We start from the raw sequence: 20,107 nt of genomic DNA, 5'->3' as shown, positions 1-20,107 counted from the left end.
TGGGGAGTGTGTGAATTATGAAAGAAGTGCAAATTATGTGGGTATGATGACAGGGACACAGGTTTATCCTCAAGGAGGGTCCTAAAGAGTATTGAAAGGAACAAGGTGGGGAAAAGTGTCACATACAAGACAAGGAATGCAGATAAACAAATGAACAGTTGAAGCAATTCTGGGTTTAGTGCACTGATATGGCTATATTGGAAGTGTTGCCATAAAGGAGGCATGGGAACCCTACTTTGTAGCTGGGAGGGCAACTAATATTTTAATATGTGCAATGTGCCAGGAATAGGAATAGAAGGAATGTTTGAAAACACTTGAAAAATTGTCCAAAAAACTAGCATGCTCTTTTCATTGTCAAGAAATCCTGATGAGAAGAATTCTGGAATGATGAGCGTTTTCATTTTGGGATTTATTCTTTACAAAATTCTCATGTGGGAACTTTGTGCAAAAACCAGGATTTTCCATATAGGAATCATAGAATCATAGAATTCTATCCAGTCCAACCCCCTGCCATGCAGGAACTCTCAAAGCATCCCCATTGACAGATGGCCATCCAGCCTCCGTTTGAAGACCTCCAAGGAGGGAGACTCCACTACACTCCGAGGAAGGAGTTTGTTCCACTGTCGAACAGCCCTTACTCTCAGGAAGGTCCTCCTAATGTTGAGGTGGAATCTCTTTTCCTGGAGCTTGCATCCATTGTTCCGGGTCCTGTTCTCTGGAGCAGCAGAAAACAAGCTTGCTCCCTCTTCAACATGACATCCTTTCAAATATTTAAACAGGGCTCTCATATCACCTCTTAACCTTCTCTTCTCCAGGCTAAACATCCCCAGCTCCCTAAGTCGTTCCTCATAGGGCAAGGTTTCCAGACCTTTCACCATTTTAGTCGCCCTCCTTTGGACACATGGCTCCAGTTTCTCAATGTCCTTTTTGAATTGTGGTGCCCAGAACTGGACACAATATTCCAGGTGGGGCCTGAGCAAAGCAGAATATAGTGGCACTATGACTTCCCTTGATCTAGACACTACTGTTGATGCAGCCTAAAATCACATTTCATAAACAGAAAATGTTGAGGTTCAGAATTTATTTTGTGCAAAATTTGCATGCTGGTTATTTGCATAGATTTTCTATGCATAAAATTGGCTTTCTTTTTTCTTTTTTCTTTTTGCTGTGATTCTCATTCCCTTCGTAACTTGTACGTATGTGTTGCATGCCTTCAAGTTGATTCTGACTTTCAGTGACCTTATCGTGGAGTTTTCTTGGCAAGATTTGTTCGGAGGAGGTTTGCCATTACTTTCCCTTGAGGCTGAGAGCATATAACGTGCCGAAGGTTTTACACTGCTGAGGACAGATTCGAACTCAGAGTCTCCAGAGTCATAGTCCAACACTCAAACCACTACATTTTTGGTTGACTAAACTCTTTTTCTAAATACTCAAGTGAAAATGTAACTTTGTGCAATGCTATAAATCTGGGGACTGATGTAAAAATTTATGAGGAGGGTAGAGGTCTTATTGGGAGAGAGAGCTACTAAGCTTCATACCTCCATTCTTCCCCTCGGGGACTGGATCAGGAAAGTAATTTGGGGTTACCCTTGGCTGCAGTCTACCAATGTCAACAGTGCAATGCAGTGGTTAAAAAGGCCAATGCAATTTTAGGCTGCATCAATAGAAGTATAGTCTTTAGATCAAGAGAAGTAATAGTGCTACTCTATTCTTCTCTGGTCAGGCCCACCTGGAATATTGTGTCCAGTTTTGGGCAAAACAATTCAAAAAGGACATTGAGAAACTGGAGCCATGTGTCCAAAGGAGGGCAACCAAAATGGTGAAGGGTCTAGAAACCATACCTTATGAGGAAAGACTTGGGGAGCTGGCAATGGGAAAGAGATGGTTGAGATAGCCCTGTTTAAATATGAAGGGATGTCATATTGAGGAGGGAGCAAGCTTGTTTTCTGCTGCTCCAGAGACTAGGACCCAGAACAATGGATGCAAGTTACAGGAAAAGAGATTCAATCTTAACATTAGTTCGACAGTGGAACACACTCCTTCCTCGGAGAGTGATGGAGGTCTTTAAACAGAAGGTGAATGGCCATCTGTTGGGATGCTTTGATTAGAAGTTCCTGCATGGCAGGGGTTGGACTGGATGGCCCTTAGGGTCTCTTCCAACTCTATGATCTATGAGGGATGCAGCCTTTATTTGCAGAACACACATCCCCTACTTTCCCTCCTGCCCTGTTTCCAAAGGGATTCGCCATTTTGAAATACACTCCATAGCTGACCATTTTTCCAGCATGAGAAGAAATCAGGAAGCTAGGTAAGGGTGACTAAAACAACCTAACGTGACAATGACTTGCCAGACATTCCTGCAGATCAAGTTTGCATTTGATCAGGCATTCCTCTGCTGTGATATCTTTTGTCACTTCCCTTATGCCTTTCCTTCGGTGCGAGATAAAAGGCCTTTGACTCAACTTGCTTCTAAGAAGGGATCAGGCTGAAATTTACAGATTCCACAAAGAGCAACGGAAACCACAGAGTTTAACTGATGGGTGGGATGAGTGTGAAGGCAAATTGCCATCGACACACCTGACCGCTTCTGAAAATGTAGAGGAGGTAGTTGAAGCTCCTCCGCGGGTGCCCTGTGATCCAGAATCTCTCCGCTCCTGACATTTCCAAATTAGAGAACTAAGATGACAAGTTGAGCAATTTAAATATTTGCTCTCATTCAACACTCAGTTGTCAGAAGGCAACCAGAACAACAGAGGCGCTCAGCCTGCTAATGGTCTCCCAATCAAGTAATCGCCTTACATTTCACTGCTGCTCTTGTCCAAATTGTAAATCTGTCACAGACATCCAAGCTGTCCTCCTTCCAACCTCATCTTTGTCTGATCATTTCTATCTTCTTCCCTCCCCAGTTGCTTTTTCCTCCCCCAATCTTCCCTCCTCCTCTGCTTTACTCTATTTTCTCCATTAATATTTTGGATGGACTCCTGTTGACGTCTTATGCATACATAAAGTCTCCTCTGGAGGTGATTGGACTTTTTGTCTGACACATCTACATTTAGTTCAAGGTTGAGGAAATGAATTTGTGCATGTGCTATCATTGTGCATGCAGATGTGCAGTAAGCTGCACATTCCTTTGTGTATTGAGTTGTGAAATGGCACCATTCAGCACTAAGGTTGCCCTTTCTGCAGTGCTGTTGTGCATGAAAATATGTATGTGCATGCAGATGCATAGGTCTATGTGCATGCATGCACTTCCAGTTTTGCACACTTCAGCTGCAACTGATTGTCCATTCAGTTGTGCAACACTGGCATTCAACACAGAGATTCAAATAGAGACCATGGTTTCCTGGCTACGGCTGTAATTCTTCACTATGTTTCTTCCTGAAACTAGCAACAAGGACTTTTTCACTATTTTCTTCCCACTGCAAGAAAGTCCTTGAAAACCACACAGTTTTCAAAGCTTTTTCACAATTTTGGACTTAACCTTTTACAAAATTCACATGTGGTTGTTTTGCACAGAAAACATGTTTTAAAAGAGTGAATGATTTTCAAGATCTTTTGCAATGCTAGAAATTTGGAGAGTGAAGGAAAATTTCATGAGGGCACAGAATTCCTATTTGGAGGGGCAATACCTTCATTATCCATCCATGTGGCTACACCTCTGGAGGTACACAAGCATATAAGCCTTTGTGAAATACATCTCATAAGTGAAGCAAATAGGAAAGCAGACCTGTGCCAAAAGCCTACTGGTATCCTCCCCAAGTTACCCTATAGAAGTGGCGGAACATTTTTGCCTAAACATGTTGTGTGGCTTCATGTCATTTCTGATGTAAGGCAACCCAAAGACAAGCCTGTCACAGGATTCAAAGATATAGCCATGTTAGTCTGTAGAATCAGTATGTAGAGAGATCTTGTAGCACCTTTGAGACTAACTGAAAGAAAGAAGTTGGCAGCATGAGCTTTTGTAGACTAAAGTTTACTTCCTCGGATTCATCTAATGCATCTGAGGAAATAGACTTTAGTCTACGAAAGCTCATGCTGCCAACTTCTTTCTTTCAGATCACAGGATTGTGAGACTGAGAGTGTGTGACTTGCCCAAGGTCACCCAATGGGTTTCCATTGCCGAGAGGGGATTGAAACCCTGGTCTCCAGAGTCATAGTCAAGCACTCAAACCACTACACCACACTGTCTCCCCTTGATAAAATTAAAACATCCATTTTCACGTCAAAGTTGCAGAAATAAAATTAAGCATATGGTGCTATTGCACATGATGGTGTTTGTGGATGCACAGATATGCACGTTGATGAGCATTCAGTTGCACATTTAGTTGTGCCACATTGCAATTCACTGGTGGAATGACATTGCATGACTGCTGCGTAACTCATGAGCATTTGATCACACTTCATAGATTTGATGAAGGATCTCAGCATTAGTTTAATAACTCATATTAATCAGCCTGATGAACCCATTGCTGGTGCACATAGACCTGGCAGCATCCCCCAGGACAGAGGGATTCCTGAGGCACAAGAGAAGTCACATATCATCAAGAGTCTGCTGACTATAATTTGTCCCTTTTCAGGACATCCCAGAAGGGGTGGTAATTATAGTATCATAGAATCTTAGAGCTGGAAGAGCCCTAGGGTCATCTATTCCAATCTTCTTCTGCCATGCAGGAAGGCACAATCCAAGCACTCCTTGTGACAGATGGCCATCCAGCCTCTGCTTAAAAAAACTCCAAAGGAGACTCCACCACCCTCCGAAGGTGGGCCTCTTACCCTCATGAAGTTCTTCCTAATGTCAAGGTGGAATCGCTTTTCCTGTAGCTTGATTTTATTGTCCCTTAGCTGCAGAAAACAAATTTGCTCCATCCTCAAAATGGTGTACCTGCAGATATTTAAACATGGCTATCATGGCACCTTTTAACCTTCTCTTTTCCATGCTAAACATATCCAGCTCCCTAAGTTGCTCCTCATTCGTAGGACATGGTTTCCAGATCTTTCAGCACTGGGGAGCACCAGAACTGAAGGAAGAACATTTTTCAGATTACAGTTCTTACAATCCCCAGTCAGCACAACCAGCTCTCCAAATCTCCCTGCCCTCAAGCATGGAATATGCCCTAGCTTTGAGTAGAACACTGTTAACTGGAGCTGCCATATACTCACTCATTGTTATCGCATCTCCAAGAAGAGGTAGACCCAAGTCTACGAAAACCCATGTTACCAGCTCCTTTCCTTCAGTCGGTCTCAAAGGTGCTACCAGATCCCTTTGCATACTGATTTTCCAGACTAACATGCCAATGACTCTGAATTTTAATACCTCCAAGAGTTACCCAGTGACCTTGCATCATTTCCCAAGACAACATAGACCAGGGATCAGTATGTTCTGAGCATGGGATGGTCCATTAGGACCCACATGGACCTTCCCAGCCTTAGCAGTGCAAAGAAAAACAAGCCACCCTGTAAAGAAAACTAGAAGGAAGTACAACTCTGTTTCTGGATCTACACACATACACACACCTTTAGGTTATGGGGGCATGGTGTGAGTGTGGCTGTACCCATGCTTTTAAGGAACATTGCTGCTTCTGGAGACTTTCAGGAGGAGAAATTCTTATTCTTAAAAATATGGATTCAGGTACATCAGGGGGATTAAGCACCCCAAAACTTGACTTGGGGCCACATTGAACTCACAAGCCTCACTCCCCTCCTCTGGTATAAAGTTGATGGAAGACCCTCAGCAGAATCCCATGCACACTCCATGCCCCAGAAAATGAAATCCAAGGTGGGGGGTGGGGGTGGGGTTGCTGCTTACTGGTGGAGGGAGACAAGAGAAAACAATTCAGATGTTGAAGTGGATGGATGAAGCAATGAATTCGAACTACAGGAAAAGAGATTCCACCTAAAACTCAGGAGGGGCTTCCTGACAGTAAGAGTTGTTGGACAGTGGAAGACACTCCCTTGGACAGTGGTGGAGTCTCCTTCTTTGGAGGTCTTTGAACAAGGCTGGATGGCCCTCTGTCGGGGATGCTTTGATTGTGAGTTCCTGCATGGCAGAATGGGGTTGGACTGGATGGACCTTGAGGTCTCTTCCAACTCTATGATTCTATGATTTAAAGTGGAATATCTTGGCTCGGAGGAGGAAAGAAATGAGAGTGTATCCACAGTACACCGTTCTTTCCCTTCTCAGCAGTGCACTTGGTCCTCCAAGTGTTTTGCACTTCAACCCCCAGAAGCCCCAACCAGCTGGGTCAGTAGTCAGGAATTCTGGGAGATGAAGGCCAAAACTCCTGGAGGACCAAAGTTTGGGAATCACTGCATTTAGATAAAAGACTGGGATTCCATCTGGCTCAGGCAAGAAAAGGGAAGAGAAGAGAAGCCACCTTGAGTCCCTGTACTGGGAGGAAGGCAGGATTTAAATAAACATAAACATGAACATAACAACAACAATAATAGGACCCAGAGAACTCTCACAGTTGTGGCATCAGCACTCTTTGGCAAGGAAACCTAGTAACCTTGGAAAACTACAAATCCCTGGATTCCATAGGATAGAGCTACAGCACTTAAACTGGTGTCAAACTTTATTGTTTCAGCAGTGTAAATGCACTCATCCATGTGCGGAAGCTGCACTTACACACAAGTGTGTCCCTAACAAGATGCCACCCTCACATCTTGTCAGCCCGATTCCAGTTACCAAACAGATGACAACCTTAGCTGCTCCGAGCAACATCCGTGGGAGGCTAAACCATCCGTGCTTGATCTGTCATATCGGATTTTGCTAAAGGCATCCGATGTCGTCAGAGCAGGTGCCTGCCTTTGATCTAAAGCAGCAGACAGATAGTTGTTACCTCGACAAAACCCTCCAGGGAGGCTGGTCGAAAGAGGAGAATTTCCTTACAATCATGCTGTAGTCCTGAGGCTGCTGAGATAATTGCAATATTTTATGCTGTTTCATATTTGCAAATGTAGAGGCCACTTTCCAACAAGCTGTTCTGGCAGTGATCTATAGGTATCCCAAATGAAAGTGTTAAGAAACAAATCTAGCAAGCAAAATAACCCAAATTCATCAGAGGCGCTGTTCTTATTTATCTGTTTTCATTGGTACCAGGAGGGTTTACCAAGGAAAGCAAGGCACTATCAATGGTTTCCAATTCATTTTATCTTCAAAACCAACCTTCCGTGAGATAGGTTAGACTGATCATAACAGGAGATCTCTGCATTTTGAGCCAATGTGGTGTAGTCGTTTGAGCATTAAACAAGGGCTGCATCTGCACTGCAGAAATAATGCAGTTTGACACCAATTTGCCATGGCTCAATGCTATGGAACTCTGGGATTTATAGCTTTATGAGATATTTACCCTTCTCTGCCAGAGAGCTCTACAAATCCCAGGATTCCATAGGATGGAGGCAGGACAGTTAAAGTGGGTCAAATTAGATTATTCCTATAGTGGAAATGCAGCTCCAGGAGACCAGGGTTTGGTCAGCCATGAAAACCCACTGGGCAATCTTGGCCAAGTATCACTCTCCCAGCCTCAGGGGAAGGGATTGGCGGACCCTCTCTGAACAAATCGGGTCATGAAAAACCACGATAGCTTTGCCTCAGGGTCGCCATAAATCAGAAATGTCTTGAGGACACACAGCAACTCCTTTTCATTTCAGGACAGTCAATCTACCAATTGCACGACTCTCTTTCTTTTCAGTTGGGTCCCATCTCTAAGATATCTCACAATGTACAGTCGGCCCTTCTTATACACTGATTTTTTATACACAGATTCAAGCATCCACGGTTTGAAAATGTTCAAAAAAAGTATAAATTTCAAATATCAAACTTTGGTTTTCCATTTTTTATAAGGACATCATTTTGCTATGTCATTATATTTAATGGGACTTGAGCATCCACGGATTTTCTTATCCATGGGGAATCTTGGAACCAAACCCCAGCGGATAACAAGGGCCCACTGTATATGCAAATATTCCAAAATCTGGAAAAAAATCCCAAACACTTCCGGTCAAAAGCATTTTGGATAAGGAAGACTCAACCCATATAGATTTCTGCAATGCACTCTACTTGGGGCTACCCTTGTACCAAATTTGGAAGCTTCAATTGGTTCAAAATGCAGCAGCCAGATTGGTCACCAGAACATGGTAGGTTTGACCATATAACACCAATACTGAAATCTCTTCACTGGCTGCCAATTAGCTTCCGGGCGCAATACAAGGTCCTAGTTCACAAGGATGTCGCCGTCATGTAAATGCCCAGCCTCATCTAGCCCTAGTTCGCAGTGAGGATGCCACAAAGTGCCCATCTGTACCAGCCTTATGTTATCTTACTGATTTTAGCCTGTTTAACCTGTTGTAATGGTATTGTAAGCTACCCTGAGCTCTTTCAATATAGGGCAGGATATAAATGTTTTAATTAATGAATCTCAATAAATTTGGTCTCTGTGTTATCTGCGATGCTACCACCAGCTCCCTTGGAACAGGCCTGGTCCTTGTTTTACTGGAGTTGTGGTTTTATTTTTTAATTGATTTCACACATGGCCTAGTTCTCTCTTTGTGAAACAACTTGTAAACAGAATGGCAAAATATGTGTCTCACTTAGGGACATAAAGAATATATCCACACATTTTCTTCTCTATGACATGATAAGAGCCAACGCATTGAGATGAAAAAGTCAAAAGGTGGTGTCCCCCCCCCCTCCCAATTGGCTCTATGTGAGAATGAACACAATAGCATTTTCTTCCAGTAAACAGTCAGCATGATATAGTAGTTTTGAGTGTCAGACTACAATTCAAGAAAACAGGATTCAAATCCCCAGTTGGCCGTGGAAACCCACTGGGCAATCTTGGGCAAGTCATACTCTCTTAGCCTCAGAGGAAGGCAAAGGCAAACTAATTTTTCCAAGAAAATCCCATGATATAGCATTAGTCTTGGAAATGACTCGAAGGCACACAACAGTGTAGTGGCAACAGCAAACACTGTTGCTGCGGCTAGTGGGTAGGTCCTTCTGTCACCAGGCAGATGGGTTCTGGAGTCCTTGTCACCATCAAATGTCAGCAGCTACCCAATGGCTTTGAAAGGACTGTGCTCAGTTGGCCTTTCTAGATGGTTCATGCTTTAGGTTGGCAATTCAAGGCAGGAAGTAGACTGGCAGTAGACGGGCCAGGGGTGACTTTCCTGCCAGCCAGGCATTTGTACAGTTCTCATATCTCGTGGGAAATGGTTGCTCTTGTGGGGTTTGGTTTCCCTTGCTTGGTTCTACATAAATCTGGGGATCCTTCTTCCATAGCTTTGCCAAAGGTGGGGTGCAGCCCACCTCTAGGGTTGCCATTTGTCCTAGAAAACTGAAAATCCCAGATTGAAGGAAGAAAAAATTGTCCCAGTTGGCTGGGCCAGTTGAAGCAGTAAATGCCCTGGATTCCTTCTTTATCACAGGTCAGTGAGTAAATTAAAATTCAGCAGTGGTGATGAAGCTGGAAACTGGGCAGGAAGACTGGCACTGGAGGGAGCCTCATCCTGCCCTGTGGGCTCCTGTGCCTACTGCACATGCATAGCATTGCTATCTTATTCAACCCTTCCCTCCCCACTTGGTAGTGTCTGGTAGGATTTATTGTTTAGGGGTCTGATTCTACCACTTTCTCTGGGATGGTGCTGGAACCCATCAGCTAAAGGGCTTTGGTTCTTCCTTTTGCTGGCAATCACTGTCACATCCATTTACCATCCATAGCGCTTACCTTAAAGCTTTAATGTGCAGTAACATCCAAAAACCCACAAAACAGTGATACCTTTATTGAGCCAGCAAAAATGCAGAGTATACATATTGCAAGCTTTCGAAGTGAGTCAGCTTTTGGTACTAAATGAAATCTTGGGGAGCCCGGGAACTGAAGCTCAGACCCCCCAACTCTTCTGAGCTTCTTTTCTGCTGCTCCATAGAACATGAACCACTGGATTCAGATGACAAGAAAAGGGTTTCCTCCTAATCATTTTATTGTTGCTGTTGTTGTGTGCCTTCTAGTTGTTTCTGACTTATGGTGACCCTAAAGCAAACCTATCATGGGGTTTTCTTGGCAAGTTTCTTCAGAGGGGATTTGCACTGCCATTCTCTATGGCTGAGAGTGTGTGACTAGGAAGAACTTATTTACTGTAAGAGCTCCTAATGAGGGACTTCCAAGGTGTGAGAGCAACGAAAGAGAAGGTCCTTTGGTGGGACAGAGAGAATTGCTTCTCCAAAAGCACTTGGTCAGACTGAGAGGGGAAGATAAGGTCATTCAAATAGCCTGGGCCTGCACTGTATAACTCTGAGTAAGGAACACTGGGAGTTGTGGCCCAAAGACACCTGGAGGTCTACATGATTTCCACCCCATGCAATGAGATGTAGTCCTTCATCCTCACCCAGAAGGTCTCTTGCTGCGGGAGTCTTTCCCTAGCCCTCCCTCCCTCCCTCCCTCCCTCCCTCCGAGGTGGGGGACTTTTCTTATTTTCTCCCCACACGCTCACATGCCCCAGAGGCCTGGCTCTTGTTTTCCGGTGGCGTCTGGACATCTCACCCACATAGTAAGCCGCAGGGTCCGGAGACGGTACTTTTCATCCACCCGTCAATCTCGTTGTGCACCTGTGGCTCTTTGGAAATCAATCCATCCATTATTCATGAAGGAGAAATCAGGCACGGGGAGCTAATTAGGCGGCGCAACGACTTGCCGGCAATCTCTCCATGCTCGGGCCTGTGAACGTCCTCCTCTTTTGTCCAAGCAAATGCAAGTAGGCCAGGATTGCAAAGTTTTTGCCGACTGCAATAAAAGAATTGCGTGGAATGTGAAAAAGGTACAAAGGAGCCGGCTTCTGTTTAATCTGTTGTTAGATTCAAATACTGGGCTCTTCTAGCCCAGGGAAATGGTGATGCTCTGGGGTCTCCAGTGGGGGTGGGGGGAAGAATAGCTATTTCTTATTTAAGATTAAGTGGAGATGCTGCCAGCACTTGAACCCGTGACCTTGTACCTTCAAGCAACAGACAGTAATATCTTTCTAAGGCATATGGCAGTGCAGCTTGCCCTTTCCTGCCCTGTTGCAATCCATGTATCCCCATATATCAGTTAACACCCAAAATGCTCTCCTTCACAGGCCAGGTTGAATAGCCAACAGGGCTGTTACAGTAGCTGAATTATTTATAGTAGTAGTAGTAGTAGTAGTAGTAGTCATAGTCGTAGTATTTTAAAAAGACAGTATTCAAAATCTGATTGCCAGTCTCTGCAAAAGTAAGCTTGCTGAGTCAGTGAGATTTGCACAAGTGTCATTTTACCACTCAGTGATTGGTTTGGTGGACCTATTCTGACTGGGATGAGCAGCTGGATTTGGACCAGTCCCTGTCCACAGGTTTGTCATCTGGAACGACACAAAGAAAGAAGTGTTGAGGAAGAAAAAGTTAAAAATGTGAACATTCAGTTTTTCTAGAGGGCTGGTCAAAGGACCCTCCTTCTTTGCTGCTTTTGCTAGTGCCTTTGGAAAGGCATACTTTGACTAGATTTCCATTTCCCAGTCTCCAGCATTGGTAATTTCAATGTCGGAGCCATTAGCTGATCCTTATCGCACACACAATTTTCAATGTTTTGGGTACTGAAGGAGGATGCTCCTGTGCGCGTGCATCCGGCAGAAAATGGAGTTTATCGCACACAAAGAGATCCTCCAAGAGGCTCCGTTCCGTCCCTGCCGCGCACCCGTACATTGAAGACACTGATAAAGAGTTATGCACAATCCAAGAATGTGGCCCAAATATCCTAAACAGGCACCAGTTCCCATTTGATCTGAGAAGCTAAACAGGGTCAGCCCTGGTTTGTTCTTGGCACTATTCATAGTGCCAATGAATACTAGGCACTATAGGCTCTATTTCTGGGGAAGGAATGGGGAAAACCACTTCTGAGTATTCCTTGCTGAGGAAAGCTCTATGAAATTAAAGGGGTGGCCATAAGTCAAGAGGCAACCTGAAGTCAGAGACAGAGAGATGTGTGAAACTGCCTGTGCAATGGTGGCATTTGTAGAGGTTCACATATGCAGTTGTGTTCTAAATAGAGATGTTAACATCATGCCCCTGCCCCCCCTCCAAAAAAAAAAACATACATGAAGGAACTTAGGTTTGTGCAACACAGAGGCAGGATGCCATCCCTAGTTTGGCCTTAGATTAGGAAGGGCAAACCTAAAGCCCAGGATCAGTTTCAGGTCCAGGATGCATCTCCAACTTCCCCCTACTCCCATTTCCAGCTGCCTTTCCAGCTTGGTCCCAGTTGGACTCTCCTATCTCCTGTCTGGTCTGAACTCCTCTGGAGTGGAAGGCGATGAGGCTACACAGCTGGAGCACACCACAAATTGGCAGCCACTCCAGGGAAGGAGAGAGATTTATTAGTTGTGTCGATAAATACAGGCAGCATCAGGGTAGAGTCAACACAGCTTTCGTGGAAGGAGAGGTCATGCCTCAGCAGGCGGGAGGAATTCTCCCGCAAGTCCCTAGAAGCACACAGATGATAAGGGTTATTCAGAGGTAATACTCTGCATATCTTCCATCTGCACATTTTGTGGGACGGACGTTGCAAGCCAGTCAAGGACTGAATTGGCTTGGTCCCCAAGTTAGGACAGCACAAACCCCAAGCCCTTTCTTCAGATACCCTGGCTTTCATTAGTTTTAAAGTCCCGTTTCACTATTATTTATTGAAGCAGCATTTCTTTTTAAAAGAAAGGAAGGAAGGAAGGCAGGCAGGCAGGCAGGCAGGAAGGAAGGAGAAGAAGACGTCGTCGTCGTAGTGGTAGTAGTAGGGACTTGACTGCATGTCCTTCATTTTAGCCATAAAATGAAAAAAGTGGAGATCAGCCTCAAGGGAAAGAACGCGCACCGTTGCAAACTGATGTAACAGGATTAGTTTCCTGACCATCGATCAGCAGTGACATCCACAGAGCACTTGGAAGTCACTGTTCTCATGAAATCACAGCATCATAGAATCCTAGAGTTGGAAGGGACCTCAAGGGCCATCCAGTCCAACCCCATTCTGCCATGCAGGAACTCACAACCAAAGCATCCTCAACAGCCTCTGTTTAAAGTCCTCCAATGAAGGAGATTCCACTATTCTCCAAGGGAGTGTTTTCCACTGTCAAACAGCTCTTAAAGTTCCTCCTAATGTTAAAGTGAATTTCTCTCTTTCTGTAGCTTGCATCCATTGTTCCGTGTTTTAGTCTCTGGAGCAGCAGAAAACAAGTTTTCTCCATCCTCAATGTGACACCTCTTCAAATACAGTGTGCCCACACCATATGCTGAAGCTACGCAGCAATTAAACGAATGGTGTACGCACCACAAGCATGCGGCCCATTGCATAAGGGAAGGGTCCACTGTCCTTAAACAGGGCTATCATATCACCTTCTCTTCTTCAGGCTAAACATACATCCAGCTCCCTGCATTGTTCCTCATAGGGCTTCATGGTTTCTAGACCTTTCCACCATTTTGGTTGCCCTCCTTTGGACACAATCCAATTTCTCAGCATCCTTTTTGAATTGTGGAGCCCAGAACTGGACACAGTGTTCCAGGTGAGGCCTGACCAAAGCAGAATAAAGTGGCACTATTACTTCCCTTGATCTAGACACTAGACTTCTGTTTTCATGGAATTATAGGACTTTATCACACAAAGGAGAGCGGGAGTTTATCCCACAAATATTCCAGAAAAATCACATAATTTCGCGAAACAATTTCACATGATGTCGCCCAAAACCAGCCATTAAAGTGGTCACAAAAAAGTATTAATGTGCATCTTTTTACTTTCGGGATTTCAGCAACGATGCATTTCCGATATCGCTTTATTTGTGCAATTGCATGTGATAATCATTCACACAATTTTCACTTTATTTGTGAGATGCTTTAAACACACTTTAATCTCTCTTTAATGCCGAAATTAGCCCCAGTGTGATAAACTCCATAGATTCAGAAGGGACCTCAATGGCACTCTACTCCAACCCCCACAATGGAGGAATCCATGGGTTTACCATAGCTCTCATGAAAATCCAATCTCTCAATAAAAACCTCCAATGAGGAAGCTTCAAGCACCATCCAAAGCAGGGTTTCACGCCACTTTAAGTGCTGTAGCTCCATCCTATGGAATCCTGGGATTTGTAGTTTTGCAGGGTCTTTAGCCTTCTCTGCTAAAGAATGCTGGTGCCTCCCCAAGCTACAAATGTATTAGTTATTTTATCCATTTATTCCCCACCTTTCTTCCAATAACAGGACACAAGGGATCCTACAGAATCCTGGAATTTTGTAGTATGGAGCCACGGCAGTTAAAGTGGTGTCAAACTGCATTACTTCTACAGTGTAGATGTACCCAGCAATTTGTTCTGCTGTCAGAACAGTTCTTTCCATTGGGAGGTTCTTCCTAAGGTTTAAATGGGGAATTTCTATTCTAGTAATTTTGATCCATTGGTTCGCATTCTAGTCTCTGGAGAAAACAAGCTGACTCCATCTTCTACCTAACATCCCATCAGATATTTAAAGATAGCAATCATTTTGCCTCTCTGTCTTCTTTTCTCCATGCTAAACATGCCCATTATCTGTTAGGTAATGGATGCAAGTATTGGATCCCAAGGAAAGATCTCATTGCAGAGATCTGCCATTTTAATTTCCACTTCTTGGATTTATTCATTCTGGACACTGATATTATGGTGCCCTGCTAAGAACCAGATAGTTGGGAGGACAAATTTTGTGCAGAAAGAGACAAAAGGCTGGGAAAATTCATTCTAAATCAGTTAATTACTGTGGCTAATAAGTGTCTATTATCAATTATAATTTCTACAAAATTTTCTATGAAATTTCTACTTTGGGGAGATCCAAGTCTCTCGTGAACTACTCTTTCTTGCTGTTGTTGATACTTGATTGCAGAACTGGGAAATGTTAGTAAAAAGGGGAAGGAAAAGATTTAAAACAAACAAAATTGATCCCTCCTGTTTTTCAATTCCTTTTGCAATTCAATCATAGCAAGAAAGCTGATCTTTCCTGGCTGACCGGCAGCTGAAGTCAAAGGAGCACTTTTCCTTGCCGCACGGTCTCATTTAGCTAATGCGATCCATCAGCAGCAATCGAGGTTTAATGTAGATTTATTGTACTTTCGAGTGTATTGTAGTTTGTCTGGGCTGCACTCAGTCATTTCTGCAATTCAGTGGAATATATTGCCTTGTCTTGTGTGGAAAGTCCAGGGGAGCAAAACTAGGGCAAATGAAAGAGTGAAATGGGAGCAGTGGACTCTCTCTCTGGTGGGTTCACCCCTCATCTGAAGTGTTTGTTTATTGATTGATTGGTTGATAGACTGATTTCCTACCTACCTCCTGGCACTCACTCTGTCTCTGTGTGTCTCTCTGTCTCTCTCACTCCCTGTATATTGATCTCTGTGTGTATAGTTGGCCCTTCATAGCCACGTATTATTTATCCACAGATTCAACTTTGAAAATATTTTTAAAAATATATAAATTCCAAATTCAGCCCCTAACCCCAGCAAATGTGGAGGGCCCACTGCGTTTGCCTCTAAAGCAGTTAGCAATGCCACTAACTGCAGGGGCAATTTTCACTTCCAGTGGACCACACTATGCCACCACACCAAAACTAGAGATGCATACCTTCCCACTGTCCTGATTTGGCAGGGACAGTCCCAGTTAATCCTCTGTCACCCCACTTTTTCAGATGCTTTTAAAATGTCCTGGTTTCTCTCTCCTCCTCCCACGTTCCCTCTTATTCCTTTGCATTACTTTACTTGCAGCAAATTGGGTTCAAAGTGCAAATTTCATTTGCATTCAGTTAATTCAGCCTCCTCTGGTGTTTCGGGAGAAATGCCCAAATTTATATAAATGGGGAGGGGGCTTGCATTGTTTCAGCAGCTTGCACTAAGAGTCTCAAAGTGGGGTAGGATATATATATATATATATATATATATATATATATATATATATTTTCTGCCTTTCTACCACAATGGGATTCAAGGCAAGACTATATACAATCCACAATCTCTCCCTGTGTGTGAGCAGCTGTGGTTGGTACTTAAGTCATAACCTTTAATCACATCGCCAGAGGTCATTCTTCCCAGGTCTCAGGTTTTGGCCCAGAAATCTTAGGACCTGGAATAAATCTGAACTTGCAACGCTAGTCCTGGATTGCTGGCACATTCCAGGATGAATGTAGTTTGAGACATCTTTAACTCTCATGGCTCCATCCTATGGAATCCTGACATTTGTAGTTTGTTGTAGCACCAGAACTCTCTGAGAGAGAAAGCTAAATATCATATTGGCTGTGTCTGCATTGCAGAAATAATGCAGTTTGACACCATTGCCATTGGTCAATGCTATGCAATCCTGGGGTTTGTGGTTTGATGAGGCACCAGAGCTCTCTCTGACAGAGAAAAGTAGATAGCTCACAAAACTGCAACCCCCCAAAATCCATAGCATTGAGCCATGGCAGTCACAGTGGTGTCAAACTGCATTATTTCTGCAGTGTAGCTGCAACCCTAGTGAAATAGCTAAAAATAGACTTGGAGGTGCACATAAACTTTGCCCACCCTACTTGATGTTGTATTGATGAATCTACTCTCCTCTTTCCAATCCCAGAATCCCGCATTCACTACGCACAGTTGGGGACCGATGTGACTTTACAGTGTGGGTCAGTAGACCCTGAAGCTGTAGTCACCTGGACAGCTAACACCACCGACCTGGATGCATCCCATCTCAATGGGTCACGCCTTGTCCTTCGCAACGTGGACCTCTCCCAGAGCGGCCAGTACTCCTGCTATGAGGGAACATCGTGGCACCTCAAGTATCGGGTCAACCTCAAAGTTGGAAGTAAGTACAGTATTTTGCATTGCTAACTGGTAATCTGCCTCACCAGCCTTTTGTGCATCTAGAATTTTGTCATAAGGAAAAATTTGACCTGAATCCTTGTAATTGATTGATTGATTGATTGATTGATTGATATTCCACCTTTCTACCCAAATGGGACTCAAGACAGATTAACTATAGACTATATACCCACTGTAGACCTACTGTTGAGTTACAAGTCAAAACACAAGTTAATTCCATTGATTTGATGGGCCTACCCTGATTAGGATTGACAATAAGATACAAGTCATATCTGTAGTCAGAATTTGTGTGTGCTCTTTCTGCATTTGTCTATCATCTATCTATCTATCTATCTATCTATCTATCTATCTATCTATCTATTATGGGTTTTTCTTATCCAGCCTTTTTATGAAAATAGACTCAAGGTGAAAGATTTGCATGGTCTGAAGAGAAAACAGATTATAGACTCAAGAACCAGCACAAAATGTTTGCAAAGTGGTTAAATAACCAAAAATGCAAGGAAACTGGCATTCAAGGTCCAGGTTGAGTCTCCCTGATCCTGAATTCTGATATTCCAAAATATTTCAAAAACCAAAACTTGTTCATGGGTGGCTGAAATAGTGACACCTTTGCTTTTCTGATGGTTCAGTGGATGCAAACTTTGTATCATGCATAGAATTGTTTAAAATAGTGTATAAGGTTGCCTTCAGGCTATGTATAAGGTGCACATGAGACATGAATAAATTTTGTGTTTAGACCTGGGTCCCATCACTGAGATGTCTCATTATGTATACGCAAATATTGCAAAATCTGAAAAAATCCCAAACACTTTTGGTCCCAAGCATTTTGAATAAAATAGACTCAACAAAGTGAGTGCATGATGAAACAAACAAACAAAAACTATGTGTAACAATGGATATTTATAGTTTAAATTATTGCTATTAAATGGAAGTTTCCTGGTGAGTTTCCAGGTGTCCTTTACATGCAGAAAATTATTACAAATATTACATATAAAATTACTTTCAGGCTATGCGTATAGGGTGCATATGAAACATACATGAATTTTGTGGTTACACTTTGGTCCCATGTCCAAGATATCTCATTATGCAGGTATATGCAAATAAAGGTATTCCAAAATCCTCCCCCAAAATCCAAAACACTTCCGGTCTCAAGCATTTCAGACAAGGGAAACTTGACAGGTAATAGTTGATAAAATTATAAGGGCTTGTCTTTCTAATAGTGGCTGGACAGAGTTTGGACCCTTGGTACATTGCAGAAATTGGTATTTAAACTTGTTCTTCTAAGAGGCAAAAGAGCCAAAGATACCTTTGAGGCCACCAGGTACTCATTTATCACACACATCTCTCCTGTAAATTCTGCAGGTGGTCCACTCTCAAAGCATGGAAGCAATCATGGAGAATCATAGCCAGTGTCTGTTCTGATCTATTTCTGCCTGTGACTGATCTTATTTTGAATTCATTGAATGTTCTCTACAGGAATCAGTGAGAGGCGATCACTCACTGTTGTTAATTTGTGTAAATTTTCAATAAAAAAAATAACTGGGAAAAAGAAACATGAATTTAAGAAATGACACATTGAAACACAGGCCAATGATTAGGTGTCATTGTGCAATGCACAATACATGATGCACAACTGCAGTGCACAGTGTGCAACTTGTACACTGCAGGCACAGATGAGCATGCAGGCTTTTTTATGTGTTTTAAACCTTCCTATCTCTTTTAATCTATTTAATATTTTAACATGTAATTTGTTTTAATTTTTGCAGTAATTTAATTCTCTTTCAATATACTATTTTTATATGCTTTTAATTTTACTGTTTTTAATGTTGTAAGCCATCCTGAGTCCCATTCTTGGGAGAAGGGTGGGATAATAATAATAATAATAATAATAATAATTATTATTATTATTATTATTATATTGAACTTACATGCCACCTTTCTCCTGGGACAGGATTTAAGGCAACTAATTATTTAGTCAATCCCACAACAATTTTTGCAGTTTCAGTGCAGCAGACTTTGCCAGACAACCTTTCTGAGTCTAGGGTTGCCATAGGTCAGGACCTCCAAACCGGGACAAATGTAGGACAGCATTTTCAAATGTAGGACACATTTTTATTAAAATGGAGGACACGCGAAAAAAATGATGATTTTTTAAAAAATGTAAATATAAATGCATGTTTCTTAGGCATGATCAAAATGGAGGACATTTGGGCATTATTCCTAGACAGAGGCCAGAAATGTAAAATAAAAATTGTGCAAATAGCCACCCACCTCCTCCTCTTCATACTTGGTGCCAAATCGCGCCAGGAAATGGCCCATTCTCCTCCCTCTGGTCGAGAGCCAGAGGCTCTCAGTGCTCCTCCTCCTCCTCCTCCTCCTCTTCTGAAGCTTCCTCCTTCTCTGAGGAACCATCTGCAGTCTGCACAGCTGCCTTGGGCGTTGCAGCTGCCGCCGCGGCCCACCCAGGAGCATGAAGGAGGAGGAGGTGGGTGGCTGGTCGGCCGGCCACATTAATGGCTGCCGGCTGGGATATGGCGGGATATGGCAACCCTATCTGAGTCCCATAAAGATCTAGACTTGCACATCCTTGATCTAGATTTCTGGGACATCAGTGTCAGCCTTATTCGTAAGGGTTACTTTTCTCCATTTTGTCTTTCGAAGTGGTTTTCTGTGAGCCAAAGTAATGCCAAAAGGAAGCCTGAGGAAAGCTGTGTGGTTTATTTATTTCCCCTTGGCACAAAAGGAGCAGAGCACTCGGCAAATGCCTTTCAGAGCAGACCAGCTCAGCAGAAGTGGCTGCAATGAGCACATAGCATCCATGCTGGTGTATGTGGTGATGCAGTGGGCATTTGGAAGCACAATCCTTCCCCAACACCAACACCACCTTTTTAAATAATTAAATTTTATTGCCATAAAAAAACTGCAAACATATAGACCAAAATGCTCCATATCACAAACATCCACACAATCATCTCATTTTTATGGATCTTAATCTTAACCCATCAGCTGAATCTTCAATATATTCAATGCATTCTAAAATGTTTCTTATCTACACATCTGTTCCTATTTGATCTTACAGTCTCTCTTATTTTCTCACTCCTCTTTCACTTTCAATCTCTACTTCTCCATTCTCTTTCTTCTTCCCTTCCTTCCTTAATCATTCTTGCTCTTTTTCACTTCATCTCTTCCAGTCCTTCCACTGACCTTCCCTTCCTCTTATTCTTCTTTCCATCTTCACCTTTTTGGAAGTG

At 43.0% G+C, this 20,107-nt stretch overlaps 1 protein-coding gene across 6 annotated transcripts in view; it reads left to right on the top strand.

Moving 5' to 3' along the window:
- The window catches only part of CNTFR (ciliary neurotrophic factor receptor), a 558,243-nt gene that overhangs the window by 352,113 nt on the left and 186,023 nt on the right, over positions 1–20,107 (top strand). For all 6 annotated transcript variants that reach the window (XR_016277980.1, XM_089498469.1, XM_089498443.1 and 3 more), the window contains one exon: positions 16,609–16,839. Coding sequence is in view for 5 of the 6 variants with exons in the window: in XM_089498469.1 (XP_089354595.1) it covers positions 16,609–16,839 (231 nt within the window). In the remaining variant the exon portion in view is untranslated. The remainder of the gene's footprint in view (positions 1–16,608; positions 16,840–20,107) is intronic.

The sequence above is a fragment of the Sceloporus occidentalis genome, unplaced genomic scaffold (genome assembly GCF_023333645.1).
Source record: "Sceloporus occidentalis isolate IW3139 unplaced genomic scaffold, rSceOcc1.0.p SCAF_1, whole genome shotgun sequence".
Lineage (NCBI taxonomy): Eukaryota > Metazoa > Chordata > Lepidosauria > Squamata > Phrynosomatidae > Sceloporus > Sceloporus occidentalis.
The sequence above is the reverse complement of the archived record's forward strand: the minus strand, read 5'-3'. Positions and strand labels throughout refer to the sequence as shown.